At 35.6% G+C, this 23,446-nt stretch overlaps 3 protein-coding genes across 5 annotated transcripts; 1 reads left to right on the top strand and 2 right to left on the bottom strand.

Annotated features, from left to right (window-relative positions):
• Window positions 1-499: 499 nt before the first annotated feature.
• Window positions 500-2,386, bottom strand: BNAC07G29400D. Its single transcript, XM_013847915.3, has 6 exons — window positions 2,181-2,386; window positions 1,966-2,088; window positions 1,390-1,643; window positions 1,157-1,244; window positions 818-884; window positions 500-728 (listed from the first exon to the last, which is right to left on the bottom strand). The coding sequence occupies exons 2-6, from the start codon at window positions 2,019-2,021 to the stop codon at window positions 675-677; spliced, it is 519 nt and encodes a 172-aa protein (XP_013703369.1). The 5' UTR covers window positions 2,022-2,088; window positions 2,181-2,386; the 3' UTR covers window positions 500-674.
• A 2,242-nt stretch (window positions 2,387-4,628) lies between these two features.
• On the bottom strand, window positions 4,629-8,213 carry LOC106407643 (phospholipase D alpha 3-like). Of its 3 annotated transcripts, none has more exons than XM_022705944.2 (5): window positions 8,117-8,213; window positions 7,887-7,993; window positions 6,317-7,535; window positions 5,296-6,003; window positions 4,629-5,166 (listed from the first exon to the last, which is right to left on the bottom strand). In XM_022705944.2, the coding sequence occupies exons 2-5, from the start codon at window positions 7,980-7,982 to the stop codon at window positions 4,721-4,723; spliced, it is 2,469 nt and encodes an 822-aa protein (XP_022561665.2). In that variant the 5' UTR covers window positions 7,983-7,993; window positions 8,117-8,213; the 3' UTR covers window positions 4,629-4,720. The 3 variants fall into 3 exon arrangements, with proteins under 3 accessions (XP_022561665.2, XP_022561664.2, XP_048617905.1); XM_022705943.2 differs by having other exon boundaries at window positions 7,887-8,000; window positions 8,117-8,205; XM_048761948.1 differs by having other exon boundaries at window positions 7,887-8,127.
• Window positions 8,214-21,127: 12,914 nt separating this feature from the next.
• On the top strand, window positions 21,128-22,799 carry LOC106387055 (ethylene-responsive transcription factor SHINE 3-like). The gene is made up of 2 exons (XM_013826868.3): window positions 21,128-21,372; window positions 22,053-22,799. Exons 1-2 carry the CDS (start codon window positions 21,293-21,295, stop codon window positions 22,540-22,542), a joined length of 570 nt encoding a protein of 189 aa, XP_013682322.2. The 5' UTR covers window positions 21,128-21,292; the 3' UTR covers window positions 22,543-22,799.
• The last annotated feature ends 647 nt before the right edge of the window (window positions 22,800-23,446 follow it).

Raw genomic sequence — 23,446 nt, 5'->3', positions numbered from 1 at the left:
AAAAAGAAGAAAAGCAAAGAATATTATTTGTTTTAAAAGGCAACGAAAGTGATGGTTAAGGCTGACAAACCAAAAAAGATCGAATACATTGAAGGAAAGGACATTGTTCAAGTACATGCATTGTAAACAAAGCCTTTTTTTTCTTGGTAGGATGGAAATTGTTGACAAAGCATTGGAAGGTTGGGTTCTTTGAACTTTTATAGATTTTCACCGTTGAAGGAAATAAATAAAAACACACATAATTGTGACGACATGAATTATTGCTTGTTCTAAAGAATCAGTCCAACTGTTGAGTATGTCGTTACATTGTTTATTTATGTAACCTTCTTGGATAGTAAGACGAATCAACAATGGTAGCAACTTAAAACACACAAAACTAATTAGTCACAATAGCAACCACGACAAGTCATTATATTATTTTCGAAAAACTACCAATGGATGATGCTGAGAGTGACGTAGAAGACAACGAAGAAAGTCATTTTGACAATGGTCAGACATGTACAACTTGAAAGATAAATTTACTTTCTCGGCAATAATTTGATTTTGGTAGGATTTTTCTTCAAACCATTAATCATTTATACGTACATAATAAGACTAAAGATGCCACAATTCAGATATTACACACATATAAGAAAAAGAAAAAGAGGAAAGTAAGTTTGAAAGAGTTTGCAAAATCAATCATACAAGCCCTCTTGCTCCCACACATCCACCAGAAAATCCACCATTTCCTGACAATAATCAAAAAATCATTACAGATCAACAAACCCTGAAACTCACATGTAAATAAATCTGGAATAAGGAAAAACAAAATGCTTACAGGAAGAGGTATTGGACGTGAGAACCGCTTGTTCACACCCAACAAGCTCTCATATGTTGCATTCCAGCTGCACAAAAAAAAACAAATAATCACCTATTTGATATGGCTAAGATTTATCCACCAAGAAAATGTATATACTATAATTGCATTTTAACAGAGAAATTTATGTAAAGATCAAATTATTTTGAGAAGATGAATGACCATCTAAACTACCGCAAACAAACAATTTTGTTTTATCTGTTAATGAATTATTTTCAATATTTGATTCTTGTTCCTAATAAAATTCTGTGAAGAACAACTACACTCATAAAGAGAAAAAGAAAGCTAGCTTTCACCAACCTTATTGTAGGTTCTCGAACTTTGGCCTTTGTTTGAGAAGATCCACTTGCAAGCCACTGTTGTCTTGTTTGGTTCCAGAGGTTCAATCCTAGCCAGGAAAAAAAAGAACAGACACAACACTTTTTAAAGGGAAGCGACACCACAAAGAACAAGAATAAGAAAAGACATAGCAAAGAACCATGTTGTAAATAAAACAAAGCACTGTACTTGCAGTAATAACACATTCAACTCACCGGTGTTTACAAATTCATTGGGGTTGCTACTACTACTTGCAGAAGTAGCAGTGTTGTTAGTGAAGCTAATAGAAGAAACGCTTCTCTGTGACTGCATCGTGCTGTTGTTATCCATATCGCAGGTGCTCGTGCTCCAGAAATCGTCTGATACGCTCGGCTTCTTCACTAAACGACCTTGAATCCTTAACCCTTTAGAAGGCTCATCCACTGCAACTATAAGCGGTGGTGGTTTATTACAGCTCCCAAAACAACCTCTGTACTGTTGCAAAACCCCACATAAACCAAAAACAAAACGCCAGTGAGAAAAGACTTGAAACAAAAGATAGCAAAACTAAAACTTGAGAGATGCTTTGAATCAATATTCTTTTGCTTAAAATGCAAAAGCAAGAACCATATATACATATGCATAGTTTCCATACAGAGAGATAGATAGTACTAGCTAAGCTAAGCTAACCTAACCTACAGATATAATGAAACAATATAGCCACAAGATCTCAAAAGATGATGGGTCAGATTCAGAAACAATAAAGATTTCAACTTTACTCCATTAGAAGAAAACTTCGGATCCAGACTCACCCCATGCAACCAAATAACTGGAAGATCCAAGAAGGAATATATTCACGGATATGCATCTACAGCAACCAAAGTAGCGACCTTCTAATCAAGATCCTGATCCCAGGCAGCAGAAGTCTCACAATCCTGCAATTTCAAAAAAAAAAAAAAAAGAATTCCAATTTTTCCATATTTGGCCAAAATCAATCACTCAATTGAAAAGAAATATGGAAACTAACCTCAGAAATGGCATATTCGGGGGAAATTGAGATTAGTGTTTTGTTCAGCCACCTCCCCAGCAGCTTGATTGATTACACAACAGAAGTGTCTTCTTCTTCGTTCTTTATTCCACTTTTTTTCTTCTTCTCCTAACTCGTGTTCTGCGTTTGTGTGTGTGTGGTGGTTCTGCAAGAATAGAAAAATTCTGTTTTATTTTCCACAAATAGATTTATCAGTTATTCTTTACAACTGTACTTTTATTATAAAAAAATCATTTTTAATGTATGGAAAATACTTTTTTTCTACCTACCATTTTAATCAGAACTTTTTCCTTTTCATAATTCTATTAAAATTATTTTTTCTTTAATTATAAAATTTTGTTTGTTGAAAATATTAGAAAGCAATAATTTCCAAAAGCTTTTTTTTTGTGTGCTTTATTGAGTATAGAAAATAAAGATATTCGTGCATGTGACAGCCAGCAACTGTGATTACTGATGAAGTGATGAGGCATACTTTTTCCGTCAACGCACATTTTATTTCCTTTTGTTATTGTCACGATTTCATTATTAATTCGAGAATTTCCAAGCTAAGTAATCCCTCTGCAGTATAAAGAGATGACGTGGCTTAGTTCCTTTTTGGTTGATTTGTGGATGATATAGCATAACAATGTTATGAATAGACATTTATAAACAAAATAAAAAGAAGAGAAAGTATTAGTTAATGAGTGAACATGGTATATGAATGTATTGTGTCGGCAATGTGGATGGATAAGTTGATTTATGTCGCCATCTCGATTATTGATGATGTGAAAGAAGAGTTTTCATTACGTTTGATTAAAAGACTAATGAAGGTATTAAAACAATGGGTCAGAAAGCAACAACGCATTGGGCTCTCTAGGTACCAAGCTCAAACAATCCTCAAGGGTCATCAAATCTCTGAGTCAAAATAGAACAAAAAGACAAGATAAGAGTACGGTCCTCACAGCTAATCACCCGGCTTTGCACAACCGATTTGATGCTCTCCTAGGTGAGGATGAGTAAGATGTTATGCCAGCTGTGAGGTCACCAGAATGTTCTTTCCATCATTATAAATAGCAAAACCTACCAAGAATTGTAATCAAGTTTTGAGATTAATAAACTTCAATAATATTCAGAAAAAATCTTTACTTTCTCTCAAGTTTTTTGCTTACCTTCAGAAGGATCTAGACTCTAGATGTATTGCACTACTAGTCTACTGACTTCAAACAAAAAAAAATTGTTCTAAAAAACTCTCGATTAGATTTTCCGTAAAATCATAGGTCCCATAATTACACACATATAACATATACATATATATACATATATGTTTAGAACTCCAATGGGTAGAATTCCCATTGGAAGTGCTCTCAATAGTTAACACAAAGCATGTATACATCTCCAATCGTAGTTGTTTTTTTTTTTGGTAAAATGTAAAGATATTATTACCAATTTTCGTTTTGACAGAATTACAGAGAATAACGCGAAGCAGAAAACAAGAAAAAAAACTAAACAACGACTCAATATAGAAGCAAAAGCCAGACAAATACACTACCACAACTGCAGTCCGGAGACGAATAATCCGCACCAATAACTTGCCGCAAAAAGATGAACCAAGTTCAACCGAGAGTTGGAATCCGATAATTTTGGCCTCCCCGAAGAATCCGCTCTTAAAGATAATGGCCCACCTGAGAACAGCTCGCCGATAGCGTCAAATCACCTGACCACAAAACAAACAGCAACAACATCGACCTAACACAGCTTCAACTACCAAACCGAGCTTTTATTTTGTCTGGATGCGACATGTACATGGTGCCGATCCGAGGAAAACAGGCTGCAACCTCTGTACTCCATAATCTGAGCCCAACCTGCACACAATTGCCTCGCACACCACCACAAGAAGCTCAAGTAAGCCCATGTAGTGCTGGGATGTGAGCGAAGACCGGACGCAAGCTGTGACAGTCAAAGACACGAGAACCATCACACGTCCGTAGCCGTCAGAGAACCGACGAACTGAAACTGAAGCTGCTAAAGCCATCGCTTGCACCAGCAAGTATGGAATGAAGAACAAGGCTAATTTCCAACCGAAACCCACTGAATTCGACAACACTACAAGAGGTGCCGACTTCGGATAGAATAAAGCTGGAAAAACAGATCATGAACCGCGAAGAGGAGGTTCGAGGTGAGGAGGAAGAGCACACGGCCACTGAGACAGCATAGACGACCATCCTTTAAACCGCGAGCTAGACCTTGCGCGAGCCAGCCACTGAGCTTGAGCACCAACCCTAGTGCGTGTTGTTTTAGCGGAGATCTCAACTTATGCTAAATTGAGTTTCTTCTGCTAAGTATTTAACTAATGATAAACTAATCTTGATGATGTGACATCTATATTAATATAGGCATGCATGTGTATGGTTTAATAGAAATTCATATATTTGGGACACAACATAATAGAATGCAGAAGATTTTGCTTGATTAATCAATATTTACTAACTGTAAACCGAAATTTCACATTCTGTTAGTATGCGACACACGTGTTAGATCATCTAAGTAGTTAGGATTGGAGGGAGATAATTAGTTTTTTCGCCTAGAACCTTTGCGTTAGTATCAGGAAAGAGCTCAACGCCCGCAAGACTTGTTACTTCCCCGTTGCTACCAATGCTAATCGGATAACTAAGCAAATGGCCCGGTAGATCGTGATCCCGAGGGTAAACTTGTGCTGAGTATAGTCCCCATAGCTCGTCTGCCTTTGCATTAACCATTCTTATACACTTTTCGCTTTCGGGGAACTGGAACGTATTGGTTACAATCCGTAGATGTTCAAGCCATAGTGATATCCTAAAGCTGAAAACTTGGCCCCTCGGCCTCATTTGATTGGTAGCTAGCAAATGGTTAGGTTGGTATGCTCCCATTGCGATCTCTGAGTCTCGACCTCCATCCATAGACCTTTGGTTGATATTGGCTGATCCTAATATTACGTACTCATCATCAACTGCATAGAAATAGGAACTTCATGATTATTGGTTCGGTTTTGATGGATCCATGGGCCTTTGGCCCGCTTAAAAACCTAACGTTGATTGTAATTTTCTTGTCAAGTAAGTTAGTTATTTTTTTTACTTACCAATCATCATTTTAGAGTGGACATAGATCATGAACCGACGAGATTCTTGAGCTCTTGCGTAATCAGAATTAGCCTCTGGTTTTTCCGGAGGCGAATACTCACCGGCCTTGTTAACTTCCCTGTTCCCGAGGCAGAAGAACGTTAAGTAATCTCTAGGTTTTGCATCTAAGCCTTTCTTACGAAGAGCAATGATAATATCTGTATACATCATCTCCATTGTTCTCCTTTGCCAGTCTAGTATTGCTTGAACCGAGGCAGACCCCGGTTTACCTTCAGGCCATAAAGGGATCACTACATACACTGAAAACCTCTCACCTGCCTCGATCTTGCTCACGATCTTGAGAGATATCTCTTTGGGAATGAGGTGTAACGCGTTGATCTCGTTTAAATTAACGTCTCTTGAGTTCCATCCAAAGGAGCTTCCTAGGAAGTATTGGTTCTCAATGTAGATAAAGTGTTTGGCTCTCCTTATGGCGTTAATGTAAGCGTCTTGTATGCTTCTTTCGATGACGTTGTTTTTTCCGGTTACAAGTCCTACGCTCGAAGCTTCACGTGGATCCTCTGGGAACCCTTCAACTGCACCGTTATCTATCGACCGGAAAACTTGAACCGTCCAACCTTCGACATCGTCTGGTCGTACTATTGGTAGTGGCGGAACTGTGATCTCTGAGAACCGTTCCATCGATACTAGGTACCTTCTACCATTACCTGTAAGCACACAAAATTAGTTTATAATGAATGATCTTTGTTTATAACACATATATTGTTCTGATTTACATGCAATTCTTTTTCACATTAAAAAAATTGATAAGATATTCTTAAAAAAAATTGATAAGATATATTCTGAAAAAGTATTTGTAAGCGCCAAATTCAGATAAAGCTTTCTCATAGTTGTAATATAAAACAAATCATTTTTAGAAAAGTTTAAACGTTATTATAACATGTTTGTTTGGGTAAAGTCGTGATAAAATGTAATTTAAAAAAATAAACCGTTGAAATCTAGTTTTAGTTGTTTCAATACCTTGTTTCAACCATCTCTGTTCAAAATTGTACAAAACATCCCACGCCGCAGGACCATCCAGCCTACAGTGAATATCGTGCCAAGGCTCACGTGGACCGCCTTTTTTAATTGATGCGCCATCAAAGTTCGGCTGGTGAAAGTCATTCGAATGAACATTGTTCAAAGTACCAAACAAAGGATGCTCCTCAGTATCATATCTCCCATCACAAAGATCAATACCTCCAAGAAAACTTACTATCCTTCTCCTAGTTTTCAAACCATCCACCTCAGCGTCCACCACAATAGTTTTCTGATGGTGAGTAAACATCGCAGCCACGCCAAACCCTTGAACAATGCTCTCACCGTTATCAGGGTTCCTCGGACAGAGAACGCAACGCACTTTCGTGTTCTTGAAGTAATCGTAAGTTTTTTGATCATGTGTCATCATCAAACCGTCTCTCTTAAACGCTTTGTTAGACGTTCTATCGTCCCACACAAGCATCAGAACGGTCACGTTTTCTTCAGCTTTCTTCTTCAGCAACTCCCCTAGCTTTAGGTTCCCTCCTGGTCTCGGCCGTTTAGGATCCCTAATCAATGTTATGTCGGGGTAGACCGACCAGCCAGTAATATATATCAAATGTTTTGCGTCCCATATCGCATCGAAGATATCTTCCCAACACCGATGATGTATATAAATGGCTTGTCCTCCCGCGACAGTAATGTCCGGGTACTCACCAAGAACATGAGCGTCTTGGTAAAGCGTAACCTTGCAACCTTCTCTTTGGTTGAAAAACGCGTTAGGAACTCCTTTAAAGGGAGGTGATGATATTATTCCTTTGTTCCAATCTACGTCCTGTGTTACGCTAGTGAACTTCACGCGTACATGGATTTTCGAACCTCCTTGGATCGGTCTCTTGTTCTGGTCTAAAACATCGAGCCATCGGTCGACGGGCTGTCCGGAGATGACTTCAGTGGCAGGTAAATAAGCTCGGCCGATCAAATTTGCACCGATGGGTTCATCGTCTTTGATTGTGAATATGATTTTGGAGATTGAATGTGCCGCGTAGACATGGAAAGATTGGAACCATTTAGTATTACGTCTCATCATGGTACGAGCCACCCTTGATCTGTCTAGGTCAATGGTTGCGTAGAGATGTCCTCCTAGTAGATCTGTGCATGAGGCCGCTAGTCTCTTGATTTGGGTTTGAATCTTCTTCCCCGCCGTAGGTTCCTTGTCACCCTAGTAATCATTGTGAGTTTTTATTTAACAAGTTAAATAACCTGTCATATTCGTTAAATTATATCTTGGTCGCATTTGTAATATCTAAGACATGTACTAATATATAACATTCATACTCTATTAGTAACAGAAGATGTTGATTTTTTAAAATATATCGGTATATATATATATATATATAGCATATTGATTATATATTTAGGTACTAAAAGAAATTTTGTAACAATAACAAAATACACAATCCACTAAAATAAAACAATACACAATGAAAATTAATTTGTAAAGTTTCAGTTAACGCTATAATTAATCATATTCAAATTGGGACTATATTGATTATATATTTGAATTACGTACCTTGCCACGTAAATTGAATCTTGCACGTTGATGCAACTTATCGATCCTGTATATCTTTACTTCAAGAGTTCCATGAAGCAACAACTGTTCCGCCATATTGTTTTCACCTACAAACTATTCAACTTTCAGCTTTCTTTTAAAGGTTTGAATCAATTTCGTGGAAAGTAGTTTTTTTTTGTGGATGAGTTTATATACTATAAATATACTATAAAATACAATAATAAACAAACCACAAGGAACCAAAATAATCTCCCTTTTGATGATCTTTTTGAAAATGCTCCAGACCGCTTAGCAATTATGTAAACATAAAGTTAGAAACAGAATATATAAGGATAATAAATCGAATTTTAAAATGAAACCTTTGGATTAGGATTGTGGTTTACTTAAGGAAACTGTATAGGGATTACTGATTAGTAGAAGAAAGAGGTGAAGTCTCTTAATGGGTTTGAGACAATATATCTTCTTAAGTAAACCACAATATACCTTTTCTAGTAGGCCAAACCGAACGCAAGAGAAATCCAGAACGGAATATTCTTCTTTTGGACAATTAATCTGACGCCTCGTTTCTACAGTTTCTTGATCTATTATGTATACAAATGATTCCATTTTTATTCTAAATATATGTTTACGGAAAGGAAAGAGACCATTAAACTGTTAAAGTAGACGGGCTTCCAACCTAAAACCAATTGAAGATGAAGACCTATCTAGACGATGAGATTGTCGTGTTTTTGATAATGTATTAAAAGTCCGTCTGCTACTTCTGAAACGGGAACACCTAATCTACCTTATTCTATAATAAAACTAGTTTGATATGGCTAATGTGTCATCAATGATGATTATCCTCACGAGCTTCTGTTGCAGAAGAATCATTAGTTTCTCATTATGGTTTTGTCGTATTCTTCTATGATGTAATATGTTTCAAATCAGTTCAATAAAACAAAGTGTTAAAAAAAAAGACGGGCTTCCTACCTAAAACCAATTGGTTATAAGAGCAACTCCATTGGTAAGAGTCCATTAAGGGTTCTAATGAATAGTTTAATAATTAATTTTGTGATATGAAAAGTTTAGAACCCTTGTTAATATAATTAAAATTTTTATGGTCCAATGGGAGAACCTATTTGAGGTTCTTAAAATTTTTTATTATTTTTTATTTTTTTTAGAAGTTGAATGATTGTATTTTATAACATGAAAGAAAAGCATACATAAGAATTTAAATAAAAATGACATAAAAGCATATTAAAAATATAAATACAAATCATAAACCAGAAAAAACCGATTAGTTGAAATCTTGATTTGAAACAAAATATTTTAGGTGAAATGGTAACTATCACTTGTGCTTCATTTGAAATGGTAAGAGAAATGGTAACTCATCACTTGTGAAATGGTAAGAGAAATGGTTAACAAAATAATCTTATAAAGCATGTAAAGAAAAAAAATGCTTCACTCGAAAGAGAAATGGTTTTCATAGCATCAACTCATATTGCAAAGCTTATAAAGAGAAATGGTTTTCAACCGTGATAACCAATAGATCCGACTCTCTTGATAACCAATATTGCATAAAGAGAAATGGTTTTCAACTAGATAATGCATTTGAACATAATTAACGGTAGTAAAGTAGTTTTGCCATGATTTGTAAGTGGTGCAAACTAGCACACTGAGTGATTCACATCATGATCTTGCCTATGAATTAGACACGTTTAACAAAAACAAAAGTTTATGATGAAAGTCTAGCTAGAAGTAAGAAATGAAATCAGTCTAGCACTTGGATGCTGCAGCTCCAACGAGCGCCATGAGTTTGCAATATATTACCATCATCACACATGCCTCCACTTTTTAGCAAGTACAGATGTTGATGCAGCTTGTTTCGTCGGAAGTAAGGACAAGATGCTGCCTAGAACCTCTTCAGGAAGCCAGATGATTAAATCTCTCAAGCCAGCGTCTTCTTCAATAGGGCCTGAAACATGAAGGAAGGAAAATAAGGTAAGGCAACCAGATTCTTGAACACCGATAGAGATAGTCCGCGTTTAACACATCGAGAAATCACCCGAAACATCATCACACACACATATAAGCATCAATAATGAGAATGTTTTTTTTAATGAGTTATGTTAAGTAAAAACTTACATCAGCAGAAGCAGGAGTAAGAATCAGATGACATGCCGGGCATATCTGTAATCACAGTCTCAAAGTTGTAGTAAACTGATAGTTTCTTGATGCTCCTACTGGATATGCAGAATGGAATTCTTTCACAATTCACGTGACGTACAGACAGCTCCTCGAGTACTGGACAACCATGAAGAAGCACATTACACAGATCTCCATAAGTGAAAAAGATGGTGTTGATGAAGAGACTCTTGAGCGCTGGAAGAGACACACCTGAAGGAATGTTCCCAAGATCAATATGTGATCCGAGTGTTAGCTTAACCAGCGTCTTGCTCGTGAAGAGCGCACAAGGCAGAATTTCAATTTGGATTGGGACACAACAATAGACAGTAAATCTCAATTTGGATTCGTACAAGAATACAGTAGAGCAGCTTGGGTTCATTTGATTTGCAGAATTTGCAAAACCAAGCATATAAATAAAGGTTTGAAGAGGAAAAATTAAGTTTTTAAGTGATTGTGAATAAATTGATACCTCTTCTGACATGTTCTTCCACACAATGAAACATATTCTGCTAGCATCAACCATGTTCCCATCGTAGCTTTTCAAAATCCTCTCTAAATAAAGGAAGATACTACTCAGAGAAGTAACACAGGAAGGTTTTAGGTACCGTACTAGAAGAAGACAAAAGGTGATCTAGGTTCATCTTCAAAGCTTGGTTTCGATATATCATCATTGATATTTCCACTCGAAACACACTTGAATCTCTTCACTTCCCTTCGCGATCATAACTCCACTTTCTTCACTGGAATCAAAGCCCAAAACAGAGTATCACGAATCTAGATTGAACCCTAAGAAAACTCGAATCTACGAATCAAAAAAAAATTAAGACTTTAAGAGAGAGGTGAGAGCAGTACCATTTCTCAAAAGCGCTTCCATCAGCAGCACGACGAACAGCTTCAACTCTTTTACGTGTTCTTGGCCAAAAGAGAAAGAAGAACCAAAGAGAGAGAGAGAGATGAGAATTTTTTTCCCCTTTTGAATAGCCAATACAAAATGGTCAAGTATGGGGTGTTTAGTGATTCTTAAAGTCTCATGTTTAACACCGGTTCTACTCCTTTAATACATTTTTTATTTATTTTTTTTTGTGTTTTTCCTAAGAACCTCTTTATTGGATACTCCGATGGAGGTGGTCTAAGTGGATTGGCCCATCTATCTTATATATTACTAAAGATCCCTTCCAACTACCGATGTGAGACATTTGTCCCTAATACGCCCCCTCAAGATGATGACTCTTTAAGAGTCAATTTCGGAATGTTTGGGCAATGATCGATGACCAACTTTGGACCGGGTCGATGTGGATGGGTTGGACTGCGTGGATCGGGCTCTGAAGTTATCCAAAAAAAAAAGTTATCCAATGACAAAAAAAAAAAAAAAGCATTATTGGGCTTTATTTACTAGAGATTATTTGCATGGACTCCCACAATTAGGAGAATGCGATACTTTCTGAAACTAATTTTCATTCCGTTTTTGTCCATGCATGCTCTTACATCCCCTGCAACTGTAAGATTTCATGTCAGAACACGCCTTTAACCTTTGTCAAATATTTATCTAATAATAACCTTCTTTTCAATTAATTAACATATATCTTATCCTTCTCTTCTCTCCTATCCTCTCCTATTTTCTCATCTTTCTCCAATCTTTCTATCATTAATCTCCTCTCGCCTTCTCTTTTTTCTGCTTATATTCTTTTGTTTATAATTTGATTTTAAAATATGAAGATCTTTGTTATTGAAAAAATGGGTGGAAACCCATCTCAGGTACGTTTGAAATATGTCTTGCACCTTTTTTCTCTTTTATATTTTTGATCTGATTATGTGAAAAGATTTTTAGCAAAGAATTCAAAATAGATTTTCTTGATTCCTTTGAATTTACTTTCTGGGTTTAATTTTTTTCTGTAAAAATTTGATATTTGATGATATATCTTCTTGGTTTTGGTTTTTAGATGTGTGTTTATAGCGCATGTGAAAGTTATGTTGGATTTAAATTTTGAGTAACTCAAGAATGTCATTTCCAAGATTTGTAAGCTGCTAAAGAGTGAAGTTTTTTTCAATTGGGTCATGAAGTTTTCTTGAAGCTTTTTTCTTATGCGGATAACTTCTATGTTTGTCGTTGATTATAACGATTATCTGATATTATTTAGATATTAACAATTTTTTAGTTTTATTTCATTAGAGAAGATACATATTTTGGTAGATGTTACAAATAGGTACCACAAATTGTAACAATTAATAAGTTGTGAAATAATTATACACATAATTTGTTAGTTGATACATTGTTGGAGACATGATTTATTAGTTGATATGTTAGTTATTATCTGATACATATTTTGTAAGACAATACACGACTTAGGACTAAAGACGAGTATTCACTACTATGTATGTTATTGATTTTTTTTTAACATTACACAAATAGTTAGACCGTGTTAACAAAACATGTTGATGTTACATGGTTTGGATACATGAGTTGTTAGATGATACATTGTTTTGGATATATGGTTTGTTAGTTGATACCTTAATTATTACCGAATACATGATTTGTTAGCTGATATATGGTTTTACACCAAAGAATAAACATTTATTGATATGTATGTTATTTATTCTTTTAACATTCTACATATACCTTAATTATTGGATGAAAACATTAAGTTAGCATGTTATGAAATTAATTAATTATGAATGTGTATTTAAACGCAGTTAACTTCATCTGTAGCTATTATTTTTATTCACTAACGTATTTTTCGTTATATATTACCTTTTTATGATTATGTGTACATTTAACCTGAATAAATGTATTATTTTGGTAAATATTTTTGTATCGTTATTGATTACATATTTAGTTAACACATTTTATTAGTGATATTTCTAACAAAGAAGTTAACCACTAACAATTAATTTAACAATAATATTAAAATTTAGAATGAATTGTAGATTTCAGAGATGTTGAGATCTTGCAATAGGTTGTAATCTCTTTTGTCAATCCTATCAACCAATAAATTATTATACCTATTAAAATATTTTGTAATTATATTTCTTAAAGTATTATAATTCGATAATAATATATTTAGCACTTGAAAATTGAGCAAATGTGTGGACGGGGAGTGAAGTAGGTGGATGCCTAGAAGAGGGAACACAAAACTACTCTGACTTCTCTCCAAGTGCTGAACATTGTGTGAGATGGAGAAGGGCGTTTTCGTCCAATGTTGAACACAATTGTGTGTCTTGGGCTTCAACCGTCACTGAAAGTGTAAGTTTTCAATTCGAGTCTCATGTGTGGGTAATCCACTTCTCCTTTTTTACTACAACCCCAAATAGAACTTTCTTCGTTAGTTTGCTATTAAAGCTAACTAAAAAAAATATTTTTCTCGTTTTTTTCCTTTTGAATTAAAAATTCTTCATTTTTCTGATCTTTTTGAATGTGTATACTATCAATATAGAAGTAAATCAATCTGATCCGCAATTCCGCATATTATTGCTAACATCCGAACAATATGGAAAAATGAAGATTTTAATATTGTTCTGATAGTAAATCATTTATTAGGAATATCGATAATAATATTAGATTTTCTGTTGATTTTCTGGATATACGAAATTTAGTTTTTAAGATTATTGGATTTTGGAAATCAATATCAAAAATAGAAGAGACTAGAAGTTTTAATTTTTTTTTCAAATCAACAAATGCTGAATAACCTAACATAAAAACTGTTGACATGAAGCAGAATTAAGCAGCTAGACTTGAGAATTAAGCAGCCAGACTTGAGAATTAAGCTGTCAGACTTGAGAATTAAGCTGCCAGACTTTATAAGGTTTTATAAGGGTTTTATAGGCTCGATTTTATTGAAGAGAAGAAGAAGAGAGAAAAATATATTTTATTATATTGTGTACTGAGGTCACTTGTTTTTAAATACTTGTACCCAGATCCACAATTAAATTAAGGAAACTATTCTCTCCTTCTTTCTCTTACATCTTGAGATCTACTTTCTCTCTCTCTATGTTCTTCATGTTCTTCATTCTCCATAAATAAACTCTCAATAATTCTCTCATTCTAACATGGTATCAGAGCATTAAGCTCCTGAAACTCACAAAAGCTTCCGCAAATTTCTTTCTTTCCTTCTCAGATTATATTCAAAATCTGTTGGATACATCCTTTTATCCACTGGTCCAAAGGTCTTTCAAAAGGGAAGAACCTCACCAGAACTCAAGATAGAGGAGTACCCTATTCTCTGGAACTCAAGAAAGCTTCAACCATATCAGGAAAAGCTTCTTCAAAGTCCAGTTTATCTCAAAATCAGTAGGAACAATCTATTGTCCACTGGTCCATATCTCTCCATGAGGGAGAACTCCAACATGGTGTTGTTTCCAGAGTACAAGAAGGCTAAAGAACAACATAAGAACCACAATATGCCAAGAAGAAGTGACTTGAATCAAGCCAGGAATGTAATCAAAGAGTTTGAGCATCCATCGATTCAAGGTCGAACCATGTATTCATCTGTCATTGGTGGTTCAAATGAAGAAGGAACATGGAGAAGTACTGATAGTGCAGCCAACACTGATGGTCCAGCAACCATGAGTGACCTACATTCCCTTATCCAAGCTTTTATCTCATTCAAGAAGGCTGGTACACACTCTCTTGACCCTAAACCTATCATTATAGATTCAGGAGCAAGCCATCACATGATTAGTGATAGAAACTTGATGAGTGATGTCCAGCCTGCCTCAGGGTATGTTCAAATAGCAAATGGTGATAAGATTAAGATAGAAGGGATAGGGAAACTGAGGTTGTTTGATAGGGAATCTACTGCCTTGTATATGCCTCAGTTTACATCAAACTTGCTATCTGTGAGAAAGGCTACTGTTGATCTGAGTTGTCAGGTTGTCTTCAGACCAGATGAGGTTGAATTTCAAGACTTAAAGACAGGCCAAGTGATTGGAAAGGGGCACGTTCACAATGAACTATATCATCTTCAGAAGACAGAGATGTCTAGACCATCCACTTCTCAGTGTTTGGCTAGTACATCCAGCGGGGTTGATAGCACACTATGGCATGATAGGTTGGGACATCCTCATACAAGAGCCCTAAACTTGATGCTTCCAGGTGTGTTCTTCAAGAATGATGATTGTGAAGCTTGCATATTGGGGAAGCATTGTAGAACAGTCTTCTCACAGTCTAGCACCATCTATGAAAGATGTTTTGACCTAGTTCACTCTGATGTATGGACTGCTCCATGTGTGTCCAGAGAGAACCACAAATACTTTGTCACCTTCATTGATGAGAAATCCAAATACACTTGGGTGACACTGATTCCGTCTAAGGACAGGGTGTTGGATGCTTTCAAGAATTTCCAGACCTATATCTGCAACCATTTCAATGCCAAGATGAAAATTCTAAGGTCAGATAATGGTGGAGAGTATACAAGTCATGCATTTAAGCAATATCTTGCTCAACATGGGATAACTCATCAGACAAGCTGTCCTTACACTCCTCAACAGAATGGAGTTGCTGAGAGAAAGAACAGACATTTGATGGAAGTAGCAAGATCAATGATGTTCCACACCAATGTTCCAAAAAGATTCTGGAGTGACGCTGTGATGTCTGCTACTTATCTGATCAATAGAACTCCAACTAAAGTCCTCAACGACATGTCTCCTTTTGAGGTTCTAAATAAGACCAAACCATCTTTGGACCATTTGCGTGTGTTTGGATGCCTCTGTTTTGTGATGATACCTGGGGAGCTGAGGAACAAGCTTGATGCTAAAAGCTCAAAAGCTATGTTCATTGGTTACTCTCCAACTCAGAAGGGGTATAAGTGCTATGATCCATAGTCAAGAAGGGTTCTTGTCTCGAGGGATGTGAAGTTTGCAGAATCTAGAGGCTATTATGATGGAAAGAGTTGGGATGAGCTCAAAGATCTTTCTCAATCAGCCTCAGATAGAGCAAATAACCTTAGGGGAGTAATGGAGAGCCTGGGAATCAGTATGCCCTCTTTACCAAGGGTGGAACCTGTCCCTGAAAATTTATCATCTACTGCAGCTGATAGTGTTGAGAGCACTCATCCTAATCATGAGGGGGGCAGTAGAAATGTTGAGCAGTCTACACAAGCTCAACCTGAAGAGAGCTCTGTAGCTCATGATCAAGATGAGATGCCATCAGAATCAGATGTTGAGACTCAAGTAGAGGCGCCAAGTGAAGGAAATGAAGCAGAACCTGAGCAGATACAACTTTTGAGAAGGAGTACAAGGATCAGGAAACCCTCACAGTGGATCAACACAGAAGTTTACTTCAATGCTGAAGCTGTAGCTCACCCAATAAGTGCAGTATGCTCCCTTGCTCAATATCCAGAAGATCATCAAGTCTTCATCAGTGAATTGGATCAGGAATACATTCCAAGAACATATGAAGAAGCTATGCAACACAAAGAGTGGAGAGAATCTGTTGGAGATGAGATGAGAGCCATGATCAAGAATGATACATGGTTTGAGACTGAACTTCCAAAAGGAAAGAAGGCAGTGACAAGCCGACTTCTCTACACTATCAAGTATGGAGCCAATGGAAAACCAGAAAGAAAGAAGACAAGACTGGTTGCAAGGGGATATACTCAAGTGTATGGTGAAGATTATCTAGACACTTTTGCACCAGTGGCCAAGCTTCACACTATAAGGATTCTCTTATCTCTTGCTGTCAATCTTGAGTGGGATTTATGGCAGATGGATGTGAAAAATGCCTTTCTTCAAGGAGAATTGGAGGATGAAGTCTACATGAGACCACCTCCTGGTCTTGAGAACATGGTGAAGTCAGGAAATGTTCTCAGATTAAAGAAGGCAATTTATGGCTTGAAGCAATCTCCAAGGGCTTGGTACCATAAGTTGAGCACCACCCTCAATGGAAGAGGCTTTGTCAAGTCTGAAGCTGATCATACCCTACACCCTCACTAGCCAGCAAGGAATCATTGTCATTCTCATTTATGTTGATGACATTATCATCACAGGCAGTGACAAAGAAGGGATCATCTCGACCAGAGCGTTCCTTAAGGCTTCATTTGATATCAAGGACTTGGGAGAGCTCAAATACTTCCTAGGGATCGAGATGTGTAGGTCTAAGGAAGGGTTGTTTCTATCTCAAAGGAAATACACCCTTGACTTACTAAATGAGGCTGGAGATCTTGGTGGAAGAGCTGCCAAAACACCTCTAGAGGAAGGATACAAAGTGATGCGTGAGGGGGAGATTGAAGACAAGTCATATGAAGATGTAAAGCACTATAGGAGAATGGTGGGAAAACTCATTTATCTTACCATTACCCGACCAGATGTATGCTTTGCAGTAAACCAAGTAAGCCAACACATGCAAGCTCCCAAGGTACACCACTGGAACATGGTTGAGAGGATTCTCAGGTACCTAAGAGAGGCACCAGGCCAAGGAGTATGGATGGGATGCAATAGAAGCACTGAGATTGTTGGGTATTGTGATGCGGATTGGGCAGGAGATCGAGTTGGTAGGAGATCAACTACTGGATATTGTACCTTCATTGGAGGCAATTTGGTAACATGGAAGAGCAAGAAGCAGAAGGTGGTGTCTTGTTCAAGTGCTGAGGCAGAATATAGAGCTATGAGGAAGCTCACAAGCGAGTTGATTTGGATCAAGGGACTTCTTAAGGACTTGGGAATTGAAGTTACAACGCCAATCACGATGCATTGTGATAACCAGGCTGCTATACACATTGCTAGCAACTCAGTCTTCCATGAAAGGACCAAACATATAGAGGTAGATTGCCACAAAGTGAGACAAGCCGTGGAGCAGAAGATCATATTGCTGTGCTACACAAGGAGTGAAGATCAGCTAGCTGATATCTTCACCAAGGCAGCAAGCACTAAGGTATGTGAGTCCATTCATCCAAAATTGGGACTCATAGACCTATCATGTCAATGATCTCTCCTTCATGAAGTGTTCTACTCTTTTTCCTTGACTTGGGTTTTCTCCCAAAGGGTTTTACCTAGTTGAGGTTTTAATGAGGGAATACTTCATGGCTTCCAAGCTTGACTTGTTCCACATGGTCAAGCTTGAGGGGGAGTGTTGACATGAAGCAGAATTAAGCAGCTAGACTTGAGAATTAAGCAGCCAGACTTGAGAATTAAGCTGCCAGACTTGAGAATTAAGCTGCCAGACTTTATAAGGTTTTATAAGGCTTTATAAGGGTTTTATAGGCTCGATTTTATTGAAGAGAAGAGAAAAATATATTTTATTATATTGTGTACTGAGGTCACTTGTTTTTAAATACTTGTACCCAGATCCACAATTAAATTAAGGAAACTATTCTCTCCTTCTTTCTCTTACATCTTGAGATCTACTTTCTCTCTCTCTATGTTCTTCATGTTCTTCATTCTCCATAAATAAACTCTCAATAATTCTCTCATTCTAACAAAAACATATTTATAAAGTATATAATCTCTAGACATAAGACCAACTAATAAAGGATATTTTCTGTATCACTTCTATTACATATATCATTCTAAGGCTTCAACTGATTTTAAGTTACATGAATATGAAAAATACGATGAATTCAAAAAAATGGAATACAAGTAAATGGAATAGTAGTTTTTATAAAAATAAAAGGAATGAAAATTTAAGTGTATATGTAACATGAATGGTAGTTATTTGCATGAATGTAAGGGAATGAAATAGATTTAGTTTAAATTAAATAAAAACTTCTAATTAATATAAAACTCTTATTTTATTTTTCATTTCTTTTATTCTTTGCGAGACTTTTTGTTTCTGAATGTTTTTTAACTACATTTCATTGATTTCCATATATTCCATTTCATTTCATTCTTTACATTTTATTTTTGATTCATCTCAAATGGTAACATTTTTATGGAATCTTTGTGAATGACTCATTCCACACAATTCTATTCTAAAATATGTGTATCTAGTTACAGCCTAAGTTTTGTGAAATTATACGGTAAGCATATTTAAGTAATTTAATTTTTTTTAAACAAATATATAATAAGACTCGAACGATATGTTATAATGCATAAACATTGTTTTTCCTCAAAACATATATATCTCAAAATTGCAGAACCGATGAAAATTCACATCTAGTGGGTCTGTCAGTGGATGTCTCTGTTTATATGTCACATCCTAAAATACTTTTTTATTTGTTTCATAATATCACATAACTGGTACATTTGGCACAGGTTGGTAAATTCATTTATTTAAGCCTAAGGTTTAGTCGTTACCTGTCGTCCATATGTTCATAACATTTAATGCACAACTAATACTCCATCGTTACCTGTCGTCCATATGTTCATGACATTTAATGCACAACTAATACTCCAAATAGGCGTGGACTTTAGCGAGCCACTCACCGACAATTCTTTGGTTTTTCATTAATTAATAATTGTTACTTGATGTCAAAAAGAAAAAAAAATTTGTCACTCTCAGAGTAAATTTTTTCCAAAGATAGCAAAGGTTATTCCTCTTACCGTGTTAGTAACGTTTTAACAGAAAATTCAGACGAATTCAGAAAAAAAGTAATTGATCAACATCCTAAGATTATGGTTATCGTGTCTTTTTAAGAGTAGTAATTCGAGGGAAAGAGCCAAAGAGGTGCGGTTTCCATAATCCTAAATTATGATTAGTTCTTTTTTTTTCATTCATATATTTTCGATTAAATTAGGTGTAGAAATAGCAAGACATCTTTTTTTTTTGTAAAAAGCTTTCATATTAAAATGAATAAATGGTATAAGTATGAGTTTTCACTCATAAGTTTGAGAAAATTTGCAACAAGAGGAGGGTTTTAGCACAACCCGAGTGAAGGATTTACAAATGAAACCTAATAGAAAAGAAAAGAAAAACCAAACTAGTGGAAATGGTTTCTTCGGCCACGTCGACTTTTTTTACCCTTTCCTCTAACATTTGTTCATTCCATTTCTTGAACCTTTTGTGTTGGTTTTATTGGTCTGCCTCCTCTAGTTAAGTTTTCCTCCTCTAGTTAAGTTATAACTAGAGGTTTCTCCGCGTCTAAACCAGTTTTTTTCCCATAAGCAAGAGGAGTCTCCGGCATGTGGAAATGATGATGGTTGGGAGTGAGAGGCGAGAGAGTTGAATACACATGAGACATCATTATCAAAGAAGACTTTTGAGAAGATGCTAGAGAAAATAGACGAATTAATGTGCATATGATTTACAAAGCTGGGCTTCCTAATTGGTTGTAAACAATGTTCTTTCGATCTCTAGCTTAAAGCTTTAAACATGTATTTGAGGGATGTGCATATGGTTTACAAAGCTGGGCTACCAATCTGATGTGCATATGGTTTACCTACATCTTTCCTATTTTGGAACAAAATTATTCTTACTAATATTCACATAAATCGAAGAAAATAGACGAATGGTAGATCTTAGCGCTTCGTAGGCAATAAGCAACATGACCAGGTGGTAGTTGGTACCACTCGTTGGCGTGGAGACAACAAATCGTTTTTTTCTTTCAATAACCAAAATATTTTTACACCTGTTTCAGAACACATGTATACCTTTTTTTCCTAAACCCTTAATTGATACTTGGACTGTAAATCATGTCTACTAAATCAAGAATGATTCAGAGCATTTTATAGTTAAAAAATAACATAAATATAAAAGAGAAAGAGGATTCATTTGAAAACTTCTAAAATACTCATTAGAATTTCAAATGCTATATATATATATAAAAACTAAGATATGGTGTATGACTTACCGGCTTAGATATCCAAGCCGGAGACATATAATCGACATAGAACATTGCAGAAGGGGAGTTTCTTGCACTTCGTGCAAACTTGTCCGCCACTCAATTGTGAATTCTTGATATATGTCGGATCGTGAAAGTGGAAAAGAAAATATTTCTGCGTCGGAATTCTTCCAAGTGTAGCAAAATCTTACTATTTATATTTTATTAGTAATTCTATTTCAAATTAAAATTTAATTATATATATTTATTTCTAGATATTCATACTTTTACTTGAGATATTTTTGAGCGTCTTATCAATAAAAGGTTAAAAGTACTCTTCTAGATTGGAATTACAAAATTATAGATGGAATATATATCAGAGATTTATACGATAGCATGGGAAGGAAAGAGAAAAGACAATAAATATCATAGAATGCGTAGAGAGGACGTGCAGAAAGCAGAGAGTTTAAGTAAGTAGTTGAAGATATCAGAAAGAAAAGAAGAATCTCTCTCGCAGAAAACTTAAGAACCCTAATAATTTATAGCCTCAAAATGGTACATTCGAAGAAATTCCGAGGTGTCCGCCAGCGTCAGTGGGGTTCTTGGGTCTCTGAGATTCGTCATCCTCTCTTGTCAGTTCTCTCTTCTTCACTATTTAACACACATAGTCATATATACAATATATACATATATATATATATATATATATGTATAAACTGTTTTTCAGCATATGTATCCAAATATCCAATTAACCATCATCGATCATACTTTCAAAGATTGATGCAACTCTTACGGACATGTGTTTTCATTTAAATCGTTTTCCTCATTTTTCGTCCAATTAGCTAGAGAGACCACATTCATGAATGGCTTGTTTATATTTGTAATTTTTTCTATACATTAATTGATAAATAAATGTATAAAAATACAATTGAATCCATGCGTATGTATTATATCTATCGTATAATAAAATCTTCTTATTGTTTTGTTAGCATTCACATTTTTAGTGCTCTTTTTGGGTAAATCTGTTTAAATATAGTAATAACTAATAAATCATACTAGGTATATGGTGTACCCTTTCATTAATAACTGAAATAACCTAACTAGCAAGGAATTTGGTAAGTAATGATATACTATCTAATATCTATTATACACCTTTCTCAAAAAGAAAAAGAAGACTACTAGAAAAAGTATTAATTTTCATGTTCTATGGTCAGCAAACATTATATATAGTTCATATGATGTGTATTTTTTTTAATATATAGTTTTTTATACTCTAGTTTCGTTATTAATGCGTAAGTGTTTGTGTGGTCAGTAAGAGAAGGGTGTGGCTAGGAACATTCAACACGGCGGAAGAAGCGGCTAAGGCCTACGACCAAGCCGCGGTTATAATGAACGGCCAAAACGCGAAGACCAACTTTCCCGTCATCAAATCCAACGACTCAGATTCTTCAGACATCAACTCTCTGTCAAGGTCGCCTAAATCGTTATCAGAACACCTAAACGCTAAGCTAAGGAAAAACTGTAAAGGCCAGACACCATATCTGACATGTCTCCGCCTCGATAACGACAGCTCACACATCGGCGTCTGGCAGAAACGCGCCGGGTCAAAAACGACTCAGAACTGGGTCAAGCTTGTTGAACTTAGCGACGGCGTTAACGCACGGGCCGGTGATGTTGGGATTAATAAGATGAAGAAAAAAATCGACGACGTTGAGGAAGAAGATCAGATGGCAATGCAGATGATCGAGGAGCTTCTCAACTGGACTTGTCCTGCTTCTGCATCCAATTTAGGTCTTCACTAGATATTATTATAAAATAAGTTATAATTAATTTATGGAGCTTTGAAAAAAATACAGAGCTTTAGTCAAATACATTTCGAATATATATATGGTAACCTATAGGCTATATAGATCGAAATAAGCAGACATATACGTAAACACCTTTTCAAATGTATACAACTTTTTTTTCTTTTTTAAATGTATACAACTTGGTCTGCATGTATAATGTATACTACGTTATAAATAGTATTCTACTTGATTATAAAGAGTTTATTATCTCAGTTGTATTCGTCGACATGATATAATTACGTAGAGCAGACCGACAAGACATGATACAATTGTAAGGAAGATAATTAATTCGTTGATTAAAGAAGAGTCAAAAGTAAATGACTAAATGTGAAAGAGACTTGTCAATCTTTCTAAACCCATATTCATGTGCTTCGAATGTTTAGTCTTACGTCGACCAAGAAAGCTTATACCATTTAACAGGCTACTACGTGATAATCCGCGCTACTACGTGATAATCCGCGCTCTGCGCGGAGCGAGTATATTTAAAAGTATTATAACTTTTAATATGTAGACATAATAAAAGTTAAAATCATAGTAAAAAAAATATATGTAAGAAAGTACGGATTATAACTAAAAATTTTAGTATGTCAATATAAATTTATATGCGATGGACTTTAAAATTAAATTGTATATTTGTTTGCATAAAGGTAAATTATAAATATAAGATTAAATGAAACATAAACAATAGTCTAATAAAATAGAAAAGGAACAATGTATCAGAAAACAGAAGAAAATAAAAAATACAGACAAAATAACTGCTGTCAATAATGTCTTCAGAAGTCTTCGTTTGCAATCCTATTATGAGCAATAGCAAAGAGATCATCTTGAGAAATTAAAAACATTATTTAACAAAAAATGT

Source organism: Brassica napus, chromosome C7 (genome assembly GCF_020379485.1).
Source record: "Brassica napus cultivar Da-Ae chromosome C7, Da-Ae, whole genome shotgun sequence".
NCBI lineage: Eukaryota > Viridiplantae > Streptophyta > Magnoliopsida > Brassicales > Brassicaceae > Brassica > Brassica napus.
The sequence above is the reverse complement of the archived record's forward strand: the minus strand, read 5'-3'. Positions and strand labels throughout refer to the sequence as shown.